Source organism: Ammospiza nelsoni, chromosome 3 (genome assembly GCF_027579445.1).
Source record: "Ammospiza nelsoni isolate bAmmNel1 chromosome 3, bAmmNel1.pri, whole genome shotgun sequence".
In the NCBI taxonomy this organism is placed as follows: Eukaryota; Metazoa; Chordata; class Aves; order Passeriformes; family Passerellidae; genus Ammospiza; species Ammospiza nelsoni.
This window is the reverse complement of record NC_080635.1, coordinates 101490335-101505700: the sequence shown is the minus strand read 5'-3', so window position 1 is coordinate 101505700 and position 15366 is coordinate 101490335. Positions and strand designations below refer to the sequence as shown.

The following is a 15366-nucleotide window of genomic DNA, read 5'->3' as shown; positions in this document are numbered from 1 at the left end:
CTCGCTCCGCTCCCGGACGGCGCCCGCGGCGGGAGGGGCAGGGCGGCGCGGTGCACGCCGGGAGCTGTAGTCCGGCAGGGCGGGGGGCGGCGCGGCGGCCGCGCTTCCCGTGACGGCGGCAGAGCGGAAGTCGGTGGTGCCGCGTCCGCCGCGCGCCGCACGTGCTGCGCTCCGCGCTCCCCCCCGGCGCTGTGCCGTGCCCTTCCCGGCGCTTCCCGAGCGGCAGCGGGATGGCGGCCGAGCTGCGGCTCCGCCTGGCCGAGCCCCTGCAGCTGGTGGCGCGCAGGAACGAGAAGAGCGGCGTGGAGCTGAGCAGATTCGTGGCCAAGCAGGTGAGGAGCGGGCGGTGCGGCGCTCGGTGGCAGCCCCCGGGTGTCCGTACTCCCTCCGTCAGGGAGGGGCTCGTATGGGCCGCTGTGGAGCGAAGGGAGCGCACCCCTGTGCCTGCCCCGTGCCGCCATATCCTCCCGGCCGCTCTGCGTGTGCCCGACCCCTCCGGCCGCCCCCGGCCCCGCTCTCTCCCTCCCTCTCTCCCTGGTGCTGGTTCTCTCCGTCCTCGCCCCTGTCGGGGGTGCGCGGGTGCAGCCCATGGGGAAGGTCCGCTTCTGTATCCTGGTACCTTTCCTGTTGCGTTTCGCCTCGCAGTTAAAATCTTCAGTCCATTCCGTGCCGCCTAAGGTGACTCTGGAGGCGTGACAGCGAGAGGTGTTTTGTTATCAAGCACTGAGACAGTGACTAGTCCCTACCCTGTTGCTGTTTTGCGTGTCTTCTTTAATTACCTTAAAGCAGCATGTGGGATAAAAAAAGGCATGGATTTTCTAAACTTTGCTTTGAGGGTTTTTTTTTAATCACAGTCTCCGGGTTGTAGTGATGCTGAAAACATGGTCCTATAGTCACTTTCATGCTTAGGCTGCCTTAGCTCTGAGAGGCACATCTGCCTTCTAGAAGAGTTAAGACCGATCTCCTTTCTTGCACTGAAATGCTTGAGGACATGTAGTAACAGCATATCAGCACATCGGATATTGTTTTATTAATGCTCTTCGTGATAGAGCTTTTGAAGCCCCTCAGATGTGTACACATTTTGGGGCTCAAAGTCTCTGTTTCTCTTTGAGTGTGTAGGAAATATCCCAGTTGTTTGAAGATGAAAAGTCTGAAGTATCATGTTTTTTGAGAATATTGGCTTTCAGCCTGAGTTGCTGTCGCAGTTATGGTTGGGGAAGGCTTTCATACTGGTACTCGAGGTTCTTTGTTGGTAGACAGATGGCTCTTTCTTCTGTCGCTGCAAATGACAGGATCAAAGTAAAATTGACACGAATATACACTCCTGAGTGGAAGCTAATTGGTGGGAAGCAGTGACGAGAAGTTGCTTTTCGCGAGAGAGAAGCTGCTGCGAAATAGGAAGGGGGATGGTGTGAGTGCAGGCTGTGGCAGCCAGATGGAGCAGCGAGCCAGAAGTGAGTCACCGAGATCGAGGTTGGGAAAGACACTGACCCCTTTCCCTCTGGAGAAATGCTTCGGGTTTAAAAGCCTTGCTAGGTGGAAATTCCTAAAGAGTGATTGTATAGAGGGAGCCTGGAACAGCACAGGATTTAACATTGGCACATCCTTTTGAAAACTGAATTGCTGTTTCTAGGCTTGGAAGCCACAGCTCTAGGATTATTTTAAGCTTGTCTTGCCAGTAAACAAACTCCATGTCTAAACATCATACCTGATTTCCTGCTTTGTGTATAACCCAGGAAGCTTGCATTCTGGAAATGTGGAACTCTTTTTGCTCTACAGCTTTGTTATGTCTTTCTGGCAGTATATTTCTTCAACAGTATTCCATAAAGGAATGAAACTTGCCCACAGCTGCTAAGTAAGGAGCAGTCTTTTGAGGTTCATGGTGTGGCACAGTTCATGTGGTCATGGAAGGTTTTGTTCCTTGTGCCTGGGTGTGGGATAGAATTAGAGCCTTTTCTGTAAAGTATTTTTATATATTATGAACTCTACAAAGATACAGCAAATATCTGTATTTACTCTTAATGGGGAGAATGGGATGAAAAGCTCTCTGAACCAGCCTTTGTTCCCCACGTTTACATTTTTGAATAATTTAAGCACACTGTAGAAGCAATAGGTCTCCACAAACTGCTGGAATGTGCTTTTGGCTCTGAGTTACCAAAGGTCTGCCAGAAAGTCTTTCTGCATAGAATTCCAAATGTGAATTTTGTGCAAATGTATTTTGGATGCCTGTGATCGTGTAATTTCAGCAGAGAAGTTGATCACTGAGAAGGTTAAAACACTCCTAGGAATGGAACTTTAATCCAAAACCACCCTTACTGGTTTCTGTCCTTTGCATCTACCACAGTGCTTATATGGAAATATATGTATCCAAGAACCTGACCCCTTGGGATGTTTCTTCTATTTAGCCTATGCAACCTTCCTAACTGGACAGGAGCTCTTGAGCGCACCATTCTTGATTTTTCTTTTTTAATTTGTTGATGGTTTATGTTGGCATCCTTCATTTTGCATTTCATTTTCCTATGTAGCAGTGAAATTTGTTTTAATAATAATTCCAAGCATTTATTTAGAGGCCTTCAGTCTTAGCATTTGATGTTGAGAAATGCCTTTATTCCTTAATATTATTAAATGTAGGAAAAAGGAGATGACCTAGTGGTCTCAAATTCTCACAATTACCCATTGTCTGTCAGAAAGATGTCCTGATGCTCTGGCAACTAAGGCAGAGGTTTTTTCATTCTAAAATGTAACTTCAGCATTTTATTTGAAAGATTTATTTGAAAGACTTTACATCATGTAGCATTAGAAATAAGGGAAGGTGTGTTGCACTTTGACTTCCATCTTGGGCTGCATTTTCATCTCCTTCTGCTATGTTTTGAAAAGCTGGGATTTTGGCACACCTTATGTTAATGATGCAAAGTCCATGAGAAACTTCTTGCTTGCATCCTCTCTTGTGAGGGGGAGATCTGTCCAACTCTGTCAAGGATGTGTTGGAGGAGGTTCGGGAAGTTCCAGCTTGTGAGACTGCATATCACCCCTGGTATTTTTTTTTATTTTCCTTGAGCTGTGTGGGTTGTAGGAAGAGTTTGGGCTTGTGTTTTGGTTTATCTTGCTGAACTGAACAGCTGCCAAAGAGTGGTGCTGCTCTGTTTCCTTTTAGCCTCTTCCCAAGGCTGAGCCACACCTTTGTGTTGTTTCTCTTACCTTGATCCCAGAATGACTGCTGATTTGGAAAATCATTCAACTTTCCCACCCAGTGTAAGACTTTGTAAGAAGGATTAATTTGGATCATCTTGCTAAGTTGGTTGCTGCACAATCACACAGCTGTTGTGTGAGAGGACAGAGAGAACATAAGTTCCTGGGATGGAGGGGAAGAAAGATTTCCATGTGTGGCCCTCATGCCCTCCCAACTCTTTAGGAGTGTCCCAGTGTTAAATCTGTGCCTGGTGTAACCTGTGTGTCCTGAGCAGAAATGTATATTGCATACACCAGCTTGCTCATTGGTGTGATCCTTTTATGAATTTAGAGTTTGGATTAAGCTAGGTATTATTAAAGGTTTCTGTACTTTGTATGTTCTGAGCATTGGGATCTCTAGCTGGTCAGAGTGACCATGAGATAGGTCAGAAAGTCTCTTTTCCCAGCCTGGCAGTCAAAGAGCGAGTCAGAGCTCTTCATTTCTCGGTCTTAAGGTTGTTTATTGTATCTCATCGCTAAAATTCTGTCCCTGTCCTGCCGAGGTCCATTCAGCAGGATTGTCAGAGGCACTCCACCTGCCCCTGGGGTAGTGTTATCTTTTTATACCAAAAACTATGTGTACAATGTTTACAATTACTTTCCAATACCTATCACCTATGTTAGGCAGTGAGCTTCTACTCTAAACCAATCTAAAAGTGCCAACATCACAGCAGAAGATGGAAGCCAAGAAGAAGAAGAAGGAGAAAGGCTGGGTACACCCCAATTTCTCCATCTTGCCCCCTGAACCCCAATTCCAAAAACCCCAAAAAATCTATTTTTCACCCTGTGATAAATTCATTATCATTCTACTTAAACTGTCGTGGCTTGTAATTCTTCATATAAGGTTGGTAATTGTTTTTTCCAAGGGCTGAATCAAAGTTACAGGGGTCTGGGGCTCTGTGCCAAGGTCTCTGAGCCCCCTGGGCAGGGGCTCGAGCCCTCCAGGGCAGCCAGAGGAATTTCCTGGGTTCCAACATGAGCACATGAACTCTGCAAGCTGGGAAGGAGAGGTGCATCGTGCTGCTGGAGCAGCGACTGGGATCGTGTCTGACTCCAGGTGTCTGTCCTAGCTGTGTGTCTGCTTCAGGTGTCTCTTCAATTACAGACTGTGTGTATGTGTTGTGTGCTTGGAGGCACAGCCTTTCATGATGCTTTCTTAAAGCACCTCTTTGATACCCCATGTGCAGATTTGACTATCCCAGACTTGAACACTTTCAGATCAGCTGTCTATTGCTATTGGTTGAGAAAGCTGGTATTTCATAAAGCCATGATTAGTTAAAAATAACCCCCACTGAGAGTATTCTGCTTCTCCATAACATTTTTCATTTAGGCTCAGATAAGCAGTCTCTTTGTAGAGTGAGAAATGTTGCCACTGTGATTTTTGAACAGTTTTATAAGTCCTAAGGGTACTGCACACAATGATTAAAAAACTGCTGCTTCTCACAAAATTGCCAAGTGGCATGAACTTGTTGGACAGTAGACATGTAAATACAAAATTTTACTGAATCAGTCACATTATTTATTATTTTATTGTTAGCTGGCTTTATTTGATATTCAGAGCTCTGGTTAATAAATTAGGCACCCTGTTGTGCCTTGTTTGGGTAGCCAAAGATGTAATTGATTTGAAAATTTGAGGTACTTTTTGGGTTTTTTTTCCAATTGAGTTTATTTCTGGTTCTTTGGAGCCATTCTGCCTTTAAATAGCTTATTAGTCATTTTGCCACTCAAAATCTGATTCCCTGTAATGAGCAGGGCCTTGCTCCATTTTAAAAATTATTTCTGATGCTGCTGTGATAGATGAGAGGGAGATAAACTTATGTTCTGTAAAAGCAAACACGAGCCGTGTAAGAAACAGGTTGCAATTAATGTGATGTGCTTGATACTTGTAGTATATATACCTCACTGGTACTCCTAATGCTGTATGGGGATGAATGTCTTTTCAAATTCAGGAGACCAAGGAACTTGAACAGGTTTGCATGTGTTCTAGAAGGGTGTGTATTGGTATAATCAAAGGACAGCTGCACTCTTGTAAAAATGAAACCATCCCTGAGATGGTGAGACCAGGAACAGGTCTTACCAGAGTAACTAAAGCCTAGGAGAAGCAGGAATTGGCTGCATGTGGTGCTGAAACAAAAGACTACCTGAATATTACAGAATATTTTACAGAATATTTCTGTCTTGAACAGGATAAGGGTTCGCTCAGGAAGGGAGGGGAGCATGGAGCATCCGAGTTGAGAGCTAAACCACCAGTGCAAATTCATAATCCTGATTTTCAAACTTACTCATACTGCACTATGTGTTAAACATCATGGAAGTGGAGAGATGCTTGGGTAATAACGTGAGCTCAAAGAGAGATATTTGAGGCTAAGACCCAAGAAATGGGTTGTTCATCAGTAACAAAGTTAGGAGGGCTGGGAGCATTAGGCAGGGGAGATGTGAGGTTAAGGTGTGTTGGTTTGGGATTTTTTCTTTCTTCCAGCAGATGTCAATATGTTTTCCTTGTATTTTAAAGAACCAAATGACAATTTTTGTATAACAGTATAAAAAGAAAAAGAATTTCAACTTCAAAACTGCAGATACAAGATGTTTCTTGTTAAGAGCATTGCTTGCTGTAATTCTTGTCAGAACTATAAAAATAAGGCTGTGATCATGACTGATTGAATGCTTCATTTTTGTAAAGAGATAGTGAACATGAAGCAAGTTTAAATGTTAAGTTTAATGTCTTAAATGTTTTGTGGCTCTCATGAGACCAAGCTATTAAGATCAATGGAAATTCTAGGAAGATATATTAATTGTTTCAACATTTCCACAATCTTTTTCTTTAAAAAAAATACAAATTGCTTTATCTTTCAGCTGTAAAATATAATTTAGGGGTTTGGGACTACTTTGTAATTCCTGTTTAGTGTATCATTCTGCATCTTACTCCTTTTGTGTTGAAATTTTTTTTTGAATACTGAGAACTGTGTCAATTGACTACTTGCTTTGGGCTTTTGGACTCCCTTCTGGTTTTGAATTATTTGTTCCTGTAAAATTCACCCTGACTCCTGCATGAATAGTTCTGAAGTTAATAGTCAAAATCATTTTCCATTTAACCTGTTTTCACTTCCCATTCCTTTAGGTTTGGACTCAGCAGGATCGTCAGTGCATCCTCAATACTTTCGCACAGCTGTTGCTGGATAAAGAATGTACCCTATTGATCGGCCGCCAGCTTCGGCCCATCCTGCTCGATTTGTTGGAAAGGAATGCAGAAGCTATCAAAGCTGGAGGCCAAATCAACCACGATCGTCATGAAAGGCTCTGTGTAGCAATGAGCAAGCTGCTTGCTGACCACCCTGATGTTATGCCGTGAGTAATGGGATGTCAGTGTTTGAATTTAGGAAGTGTTACAGCCTGCCCCTGGAGGCAGGGTAAACCAGGTTTTTGTTAATAGATGGACTGGGATGGATTAGAGAGAAGGACACTGACTGACTGGTGTTTTTTTTTTATTTTAGAACTGGTGTTTATTACTGGTGTTCTGTTTATTTTAGAAACATTTGGTTGCAATGGAAAGGAGATATGTAGCCGTTTTGGTTATTACCTGTAGAAATACAACAATATATAAGCATAAAAAATAACACTTAAGGAAATGAATAAGGGAAACGAAAGAGGATAAGAACAGAAAGATGTCACTACCCATGGTGCCAGTGGTGAGACTTGCTTGTTGCAGTTTCGGTGTCCATTGGTCCAAGTGATGGTGGAAGTGTTGATCCATCATGAGGTGGGGGAAGCCCACGGAATACAAAATTTGTTGGGTTAATAAACACTCAGGTTCAGGTGGGAAGGCCCAGGTACCTCCCCTGGTGGAGGAGAGTTTTAGCTGTGTTGTAACACTGTGGATCGTGACCAGTTCTCTGATGGAAGTTCCTAAAAGTGAACCTGGGGGCACTTAGGGGTCTTTGATTCATGACTCCTCCCAAGACATGGCTGCTGCCTCTAATGTAGCTGAGCCAGTTATGCCCCATCACAAGGGATGAAAGCTTTCAGTGTGAATGTCCTGGTATTTTCCCCGAGGGGAGCTTTCACACCTGAGCCACTCCTGTAAGGGAGGACATTGTCATGATAAAAAGCATTATCCAACCTTGCAGGATTTGCTTCTTACTGGTCTCTTCCGGATGTGGCCCAGACCCCTGCTTGTAGCCCTGGGTGATGGGTGCTCAGCCCCTCTCCCCTGGGCTGTGACCCTGCACATCCTCAGCAAAGCGCTGATGCTTTTGCAAATGGGCAGTTGTTTGAGTCATCATTAACCATTAACATTGCAGTTAACATTTCAGCCAGACGAACGTGCTTGTTACTGTTCCCTGGTGAAGAGAGGTAGTGTCAGGATTTGAATTGTCTCCCACAGTAACAAATGTGTTTTGAACGGAAATAATTATTAAGTAAATACAAGTCTCAAACACAGTTTGTTTTGATTAAATGTGTTGCAAGATGCAATTTCACTTTCACCTGTGATCCACAGAAAAGCAAAACAGTTTGAAAATAGTTCACAACCAAAATATCTGAGTTTAATATTAGACCTCTAGGCTGATAGACTATAAAGTTGCCTAAGTAGGAATCTGTATTACTTTTTCAGTAAACAAGAGCAGTCAGAGAGTTTTCACCAAAGGCAGTACTGTTTCCACTTGATAATTAAGTAAGGATTTCTAATAAGGCAAAGTGTCTGTTGTCAGCTGATTGCTGAAGTGGTTGTCTTTCTCATGTGTGGATGAAGTTAATTACAGGCTTAGTTCTTAGACTGTCAATTATTGTCTTAGGACCTGTGCCCTGATGTCTTTATTAGTGTCTGGTTTTCTTTCTTCTGACTTACATGTTTGTGTTCTCTTTCTCTCTCACTCTCTTCTGAAGATTTGCTTTAAGATACTTTAAAACTACATCACCAGTTTTCCAGCGGCTTTTCCTGCAGAGCTCAGATGCAAGCACAGTCCGGTATGGGCGCAGACGAATGAAGCTGCGGGACCTCATGGAGGCTGCCTACAGGTTTTTACTGAAGGAGCCCTCAGTTTTGCGGGAGCTGTGGGACTGGAGTGTGTGTGTTCCGCTCCTGAGGAGCCATGACACTTTAGTCCGTTGGTAAGTTAAAACCTCCAAATCTTCATTGAATAGCTGTATCTGTGTCTTGAATTGTAATTAAAAATGTTCACATGCAGTAGAAAGCGTTTTCAAGTAATACCAGCAATCCATACCAGTGGTATCTGTGTTTGTACTTCTTAACTGACCTTTTGAAAGCTGTAGTGATCTATCACAAGGTGAATTTTTGACTAGCACTTAGTAGTGCTTAAAGCTGTGGTCTAGAGAATCTTCCCAATTATTTCAGTTTGCCCAAGATGGTTCTTTTTTCAGTTGTTTGTGTGTTGATTTCTCAGCAGCTGTGAAATGTAGCTTGTTTAAGCTGCACCTTGTATTTGCCTTGTTACAGGTTTTGTGTGGGATTTTGGTAAGATCTTTCATGTTAGGTGTCTGCCCACAAGCCTTCAGCCTAATCACATGCTCTACCTTATTTAGTAATGTTAGTGTCTTTTATTTTAAAAAAGATGTTTAATAGTCTTCACTTTTTAAAACATAAATTCTGAATTGTGTTGGTAGCATATAGATTCAGTAAGGTGTATAATTTAGGAAGAGCAGAACCAAGATTGTCAAATCTATCAGTCATTTATGAAGCTCTTCAAAAGGACATAGTGTCAGAAAAAGAGAGCACTTGGAATTCATTGAGTAGAATTGGTTTACCTGGTGTTCAACCAATAGTCTTAAGTAAGTGAATGAACTGACTCTTAAACATTTATCCTGAAACAATCTTCTGCCTTTCCCCCATCTCTTCCTTCCCCCCATCATGCTCCTTGAAAACTTTGTTCTTGGAATTTAAAAACAGCATTATAATGAATGAGAACTGGTTTATGATTTATATTAAATGTTCCTTTGTTGCAAGACAGCTTTATGTAGTCACGACTTGGGAGTTGTTGGCTTTTCTAGGCACTCAGAATTGATTTAATTGCATTAAGTTTACTTTAGAAATAGCATGAAATGCAGTTTTGGAAGGGAAATAGTAGGAGAAAAAAAATGGCCAGAGATGACTTCATTTTCCTTGTCTCATATGTTAACCTTCATTTATTTAGGAAACTGCATTCCGTTATTATATTTCTGCTGATAATTCAGTTCTTCAGAGAAATGTTAGCTAATTGGGGAATAAATTAAAACTGTGCCATGACAGAATTGCTTTCCTCAGTTCTGAGATATTTGTCTAATCTGAAAGAATGTTAAGCATAGTGCTAAAATAATTTCTATGAATAAAGTTTTCTGCACGTTTTTCCTAACTTGATGTTTTGTTATGCAACTGACAGTTATCAAACTACATTCCTTAAAACTGTTTTGGCATATTTTGTTCTAAATGTAATTTTTAGGTATACTTCCAACTGTCTTGCTCTGGTTACATGTATGAGTGATGAGCATAAATTATCTTTCCTGAAGAAGATATTCAATCCTGAGGAGCTGATCCATTTCAGACTGAAGTAAGGACTTTAAAAATCTTGAACATTATTTGTTTTTCTTGATGGCTTTCAGCTGAGTTAATAAACATGGGTTTCACAGGTTGCTAGAAGAATCTCAGCTGCAGAATGTGGAACAAGCCTTAGTTTTGGCTAATCCAGACTCCTCATTTTGGCAAAAGGAGAAGGAACCGCACTATACACAGGGACACGTTGTGTCGGGGGACCTCTCTGCACGTGTAGTGGCTGTCTGTGGCATTGTGCTGCCCAGACTACAGCATGTTTCTGAAGAGCAGGTATGTAATCCACAGTTAAATCTGTACATTTTTGTTTTAGGAATTTCTAAGTACAGTGAACTGACTTTATTTCCTGATTGGATGGTATTGAGATACTCACAGTATCTTTATCTTTCTCAGTGTGTGCTGTAAACTAGTGTTGCATAATTCTGGCACCACAGAAAATCTGCAGTGGAGTGAAGCAGTGAAGGAGCAATAGTGCTGTTCATTTTACCTTCATGTAGCAGTTTGTACAAACATACTACAAAAGAATATTCAGCCTAACATAATAACTTCAGTCTCAGTTGGGGTAACAATCCATAGCTGACTAAAGCAGGATCTGGGACAGTTGCTTTTACCTGCATTGGCGTAGGGGTTTTGTGCTATACAGGCATCTTGTATGCAGCCTTTCTCCAGACATATGCTCAGTTCTTCTATGAAAAGAAGAAAACAAGGCTGCTGTTTAAGTTCTTCCATAAGACAGAGAAAGGGGAAAGGAAGTGAGCAAGAATTTACTGTCACCACTTGAGAAAGTGTAATGTAGACTATAATGCCTTATGGAAACCCATCAGAGGCATAAACATTTTTAAACAAACAGTATTTCACCTTTTTTCTTCTAAATTGCAATTTAACTTAAGCTTTTCAGATCTCTCTTTGTAGCTACAGCCAGTATTCCTGACTGTTTTTCTCCTTTAGGTATGAGTTTTAGCTTTTAGCTGAGTTCTTTTGTTTGATTTTGTAACAATGATCTACAACAGGAGAAAGAAATTAACAAAGAGTACCAGTGTCCAGAATTATTTGAGTGGCTGAAGCAAGGAAAGAGGATTTCCCCTCCAAATTCCTCTTTTCCCCATGCTGTTTTTCTCCCAGCTTCTGTTTTTGAATTCAGTGTTTTTTAGCCTTTGGGTTTTTTTAATAGGATTGTGAGAGAGTGGTTTGGAGTTCACTGTAGCAGGGGAAGCTGTAGAGCTCTTTAAGGAGATTTTTACTCCCATGGCAGCATCACTGCTGCTGCAGCTCTGCTGAAGCCAGGCCATGCTATAAACTGGATTACTGGAGGAATACTCTCTTATCTCTGAGGGAGGGGAGAACTTCCCTGAAAGGAATGCTTGTATTTTCTAATAGCCACAGGTGTTCCACTGATCTGGTCTACAGTGTAGTTCCAGTTACAGTAGGGAGGTTCCAGTGACAGTTTAGGAGGTCTGATGAAGACATAGGAGCAAACAGGGGAAGCAGGTTCTCTTGTTTCCAGAGAAGTACATGAAGCTATATCTGGAAAAAGGTCAGACTTAAATACAAGACACTTGTTTCTATGCTCTGATTTCCTTCCTCTGAGCTTTTTGGCACAAAGCACTAATTTTTGTGCCATATATAGATAGGTGACTAAAGCCAGAATATTTGGAGACTATCCGTGGCATTGATTAATTACCATTCCATAAACTGAATTAATTTCATTTTGAATAAAATGAAAATGTTATTGAGTATAACTTTTTTCATTCACTGAGTTTAATGATCTTATGCTTTGGCCTCTACAGAAAGAAGTAAATACTCACATTTATCCATTTAATATTCATATTTGCATCGTTTGAATGCAACTGCTGTTTGATTTGTCCTGTGATTTGGATCCATTCCAATGACTTAATTTCACTCATATTGCAAATTGTATTTGATTGACATGAGTTATGAAGGAAGTTAAGTTAAGAAGGAAGTATTTTACAGAAAGAGTGATCAGATACTGGAATCATCTACCCAGTGAGGTGGTGGAGTCATCATCCCTCGAAGAGTTCAAAAAAAGACTGGATGTGGCACTTGATGCCATGATCTAGTTGAATTGTTAGAACATGGGTTGGACTTGATGATCTTATAGGTCTCTTCCAGCCTTGAACTTCTGTGATTTTGTGATTCTGTGAGTTATGACTGAATAGTTACTGTGCCTGTACTGACAACTTAGTGTGAATTCCCCTTGGCATCAAGTTGCATGTATACTTTTCATTAAGTGTTTCACCTGTAATAGCTTTTGGATGAAATCTATTTTGGTATCTGTTAGTAGATACAACTTTAGACTCCTTTATTTTATTTTATATGCAGATCTGCAGGCCAAAATTTTTCTTGTTGTTAGACTCACTTTCCTAATTGTTCTGTGTGGTACAACTGTAAGAAAAGTAATTTCAAATGTAGTAACCCAAAATTTTATGTTTGAACAGGAAAATAACACCAGCAATTTTGTTTTGGTTGAATCTGCCTTCACAAATCTTCAAAACCTTGCTATTGCTGTATCATATCAGACTCCTGTTTTATTAGAAGGACCGATAGGATGTGGCAAAACTTCTTTAATTGAATATTTAGCAGCTGTTACAGGAAGAGCAAAACCTCCTCATATTTTGAAAGTTCAGCTTGGAGATCAAACTGATAGTAAGGTAACTGATGGATTTGTTTGGTGTTTGAATCATGTGACATAACTTTTACTTAAAGCATGGACTTAATTTTCTAATAATAAAATGTTTTCACCCAAGGACCCCAGTGCCCAGCTCTTTAGTACTTGTCGTAGTATTGGTGAGAATGAATAAACAAACAGGAAAAATAACTGTTTCTTTCCAGTAGGTTTTAAATTCTTTGCGTAATTTTGCTAAACCTGAATCATTCAAATTATGTTTTATCAGGGTTTTTCTATGTGGAAGAGCACTATTGATTTTTTTTAATTTAAAAAAACTGATTTGTATTGGTAAAAGCAGGTTTCTGGTGCCAAAGGTTGTGTGAACACTTATTTCAGTTTAAGTGAGCTAATGTTAGTTTAATCTGATGCCTTTTTTTGTGATATAAAGGTGAGATAAAGTAAGATACTGGGATGTTGAGGTGATTTGCAGTTACATATTAATGATTAAGCTCTACCTGTAGATAATTTTATGTACTTCTTGTTTTTCATACAGAATTTTGGAGCTTGAGTTATGTTGTTTGGCACAATTTATTTTTAGTTTTTGAGGTGGTTAGTATTTACCAGAAGTTATCAGAAGGTTTTTATTAGCATCCATAAGCACCTTTCTATGCTTGCATGGAGCACCTGGTTTCACCATCTCACAGACTGTATCTTCTCATATACAAGAGTAAGGCCTCCATATTTAAGACAAAGTGGTGAAGTTCAAGGTATAAAATATGTAGCAGTAAAATCACAAACTCAATTTTTAAAGCAGTGCTTATATTGAAGTTACAATTTGAGAGAAAAGCAGAGCTTTGACTGGATTTGACCTTTGAATAACTTGCCTTATAGTTCTGTTTACTACCTTAGTCACAGACTTTACAAAAACATAAACTAAAGCTTGGTGTGACCCTAGACAGTTTTCTGTATTACTTTAGATTGCTTACAAATTAGTGTGGCACATCTCATAAATTTACTTTCAATTACCTGGTTTGTTTTAATAATTAAGTTTCAGTAAAATTGCCACCAGAGGCGGGAAACTTTTCTTCTTATTTAAAAAAAGTGCAAGGCTGGGCACAGATAGCCAGATTGTTTAGTGAGGTAAAGTGTCACTTCTGTCTCAGCTTTGGTAGTTTGTGCCATCCTTTCCCCTGGGGAGGCCGTGCCCAGGTCTCTGATGTGCCTGTTTCTGTCACAGACGCTGCTGGGGATGTACCGGTGCACAGATGTACCTGGGGAGTTTGTGTGGCAGCCTGGCACCTTGACACAAGCTGTTACCAAAGGTCACTGGATACTCCTGGAGGATATTGATTATGCTCCTCTGGATGTGGTATGTAGCTCTGTGTTTGTTTTAAGGTACTGCTCTTACTGCCCATGATGGCAGTTTTGGGAGTCTGATCACCAGGGGTCTGGAGCAGCACACTGAAAATGCTGCTGCTTAGAAGGGCTTAGAAAGAATTTACCTGTCTTGGTTCACATGTTTGCACACCTCATTAGTTTTTGTCCTTGTTACAGAGTAGTCATGACCCTGACACTGATCACAGATTATTTCACTTTGAAAACTGGAGTTGACACTGATAATGTGTCTGATAACGTGTCTATTTAATAGTGTTTTGGTGTTTGAAACCAAATGTGGCCCTGAACACCACAGAATATTGTCAATATATCAGGCTTAAGACTTTTTTTGTTTGTGTGCCCTTTTTTCCCTTCCACATATTTTTCCTTACACATTTCTTCCATATTAAAAACGTGCTGTTGCACTAAGCTTTATAAGCTTTAATAGATTTCCTGTTTTTTTTGGCTCCAGAACAACTAGTTAGTCAGTCATCCTTGCCTCTTGAAGTAATGGCTACTGAAAACAAGTCATTTGCAAGCATGGTGTGATAGAGGTGCTTTGTTGCATAGGCCTCCTGGACATTCTGCTGGTTGTTTCCTTTCATATCTGTTCCATAAAGCATCCTTTATGTGACTGAATAACCTGTCAGTTTATTTATTATGTTCTAGGCTTTCTGGTATAGAAATAGAAAATTCATAAGAAAGCAAATTAATAGAGCTTGTATGTACAGACAGTTTACTGCTAGGAGGTTGTGCACTTACTTGCTTCTGTGAATTTAGCTCAGTGCACTCAGGATGAGCATACCCTGAGTATTATCCTGCATTCACCAAATCCCTTTCTTCAATCCTCCCTGCAGGCATCTTGTCTGCTTTGTCCATATCAAAGGATTTCTGTGTGCTCCCTGTGTGCTGAGGGGTTGGTGTGGTCATACCTCCCTTCTTTCTTTCCACCACCATTACTATCCCTCCCCAGGGAAGGGTTGGTTTTATAAATAGGTACCAAACTCTCCTGGGGTAGCAGTGTATACACTGAAAAAGGATTATGGTTGAGAATGTCATCCTTGAGACACAGGTTATTTTTGTTCAGGCAGATAAACAAAATAAAGCTTCTGATTTGAATGTGTCCAATAAGTAATTTGATAATTTTAAAATTAATCGTTTTGATTTGGACTTGAAGTGTACTGGCTGCCATTTCCATTGTCTTACCATTAAATTTGAATACAGGAGAAAAAAAGGTAAGTAAACATTACACCTTTGGCTTCCACTGCTGGTTAAAATTGCTGGGAACTCTGCAGTTCCTGGTAGCATCACTTGGAAGTGTATCTCTGGAAATAGCAGTTGCTGGCAATGTAATGGTGCTCAGTGGCATTGCTCCAGCATCTCGAGTGTGAAATAAGTGTGGATGGTTGTGCTGTCTGTTAGTGTCACCAAAAAAAAAAAAGGGTTTTATAATTTTTCTTTTTCTCTCCAGATCTCTGTGCTGATTCCACTTTTGGAGAAAAGAGAGTTACTGATACCTGGTCGTGGTGACTGTTTAAAAGTAGCACCAGGATTCCAATTTTTTGCAACCAGGAGGTAGGTTTGTAAACTTAAATGATAT

The 15366-nt window shown here is 40.9% G+C and overlaps 1 protein-coding gene across 1 annotated transcript in view; it reads left to right on the top strand.

Annotated features, from left to right (window-relative positions):
- The first annotated feature begins 197 nt into the window (after positions 1–197).
- Positions 198–15366, top strand: part of MDN1 (midasin AAA ATPase 1) — a 93037-nt gene continuing 77868 nt past the window's right edge. The window contains exons 1-8 of the mRNA XM_059467727.1: positions 198–332; positions 6347–6573; positions 8110–8334; positions 9660–9767; positions 9847–10039; positions 12223–12435; positions 13630–13761; positions 15238–15341. Of these exons, the coding sequence (XP_059323710.1) occupies positions 231–332; positions 6347–6573; positions 8110–8334; positions 9660–9767; positions 9847–10039; positions 12223–12435; positions 13630–13761; positions 15238–15341 (1304 nt within the window). The 5' untranslated portion in view covers positions 198–230. The remainder of the gene's footprint in view (positions 333–6346; positions 6574–8109; positions 8335–9659; positions 9768–9846; positions 10040–12222; positions 12436–13629; positions 13762–15237; positions 15342–15366) is intronic.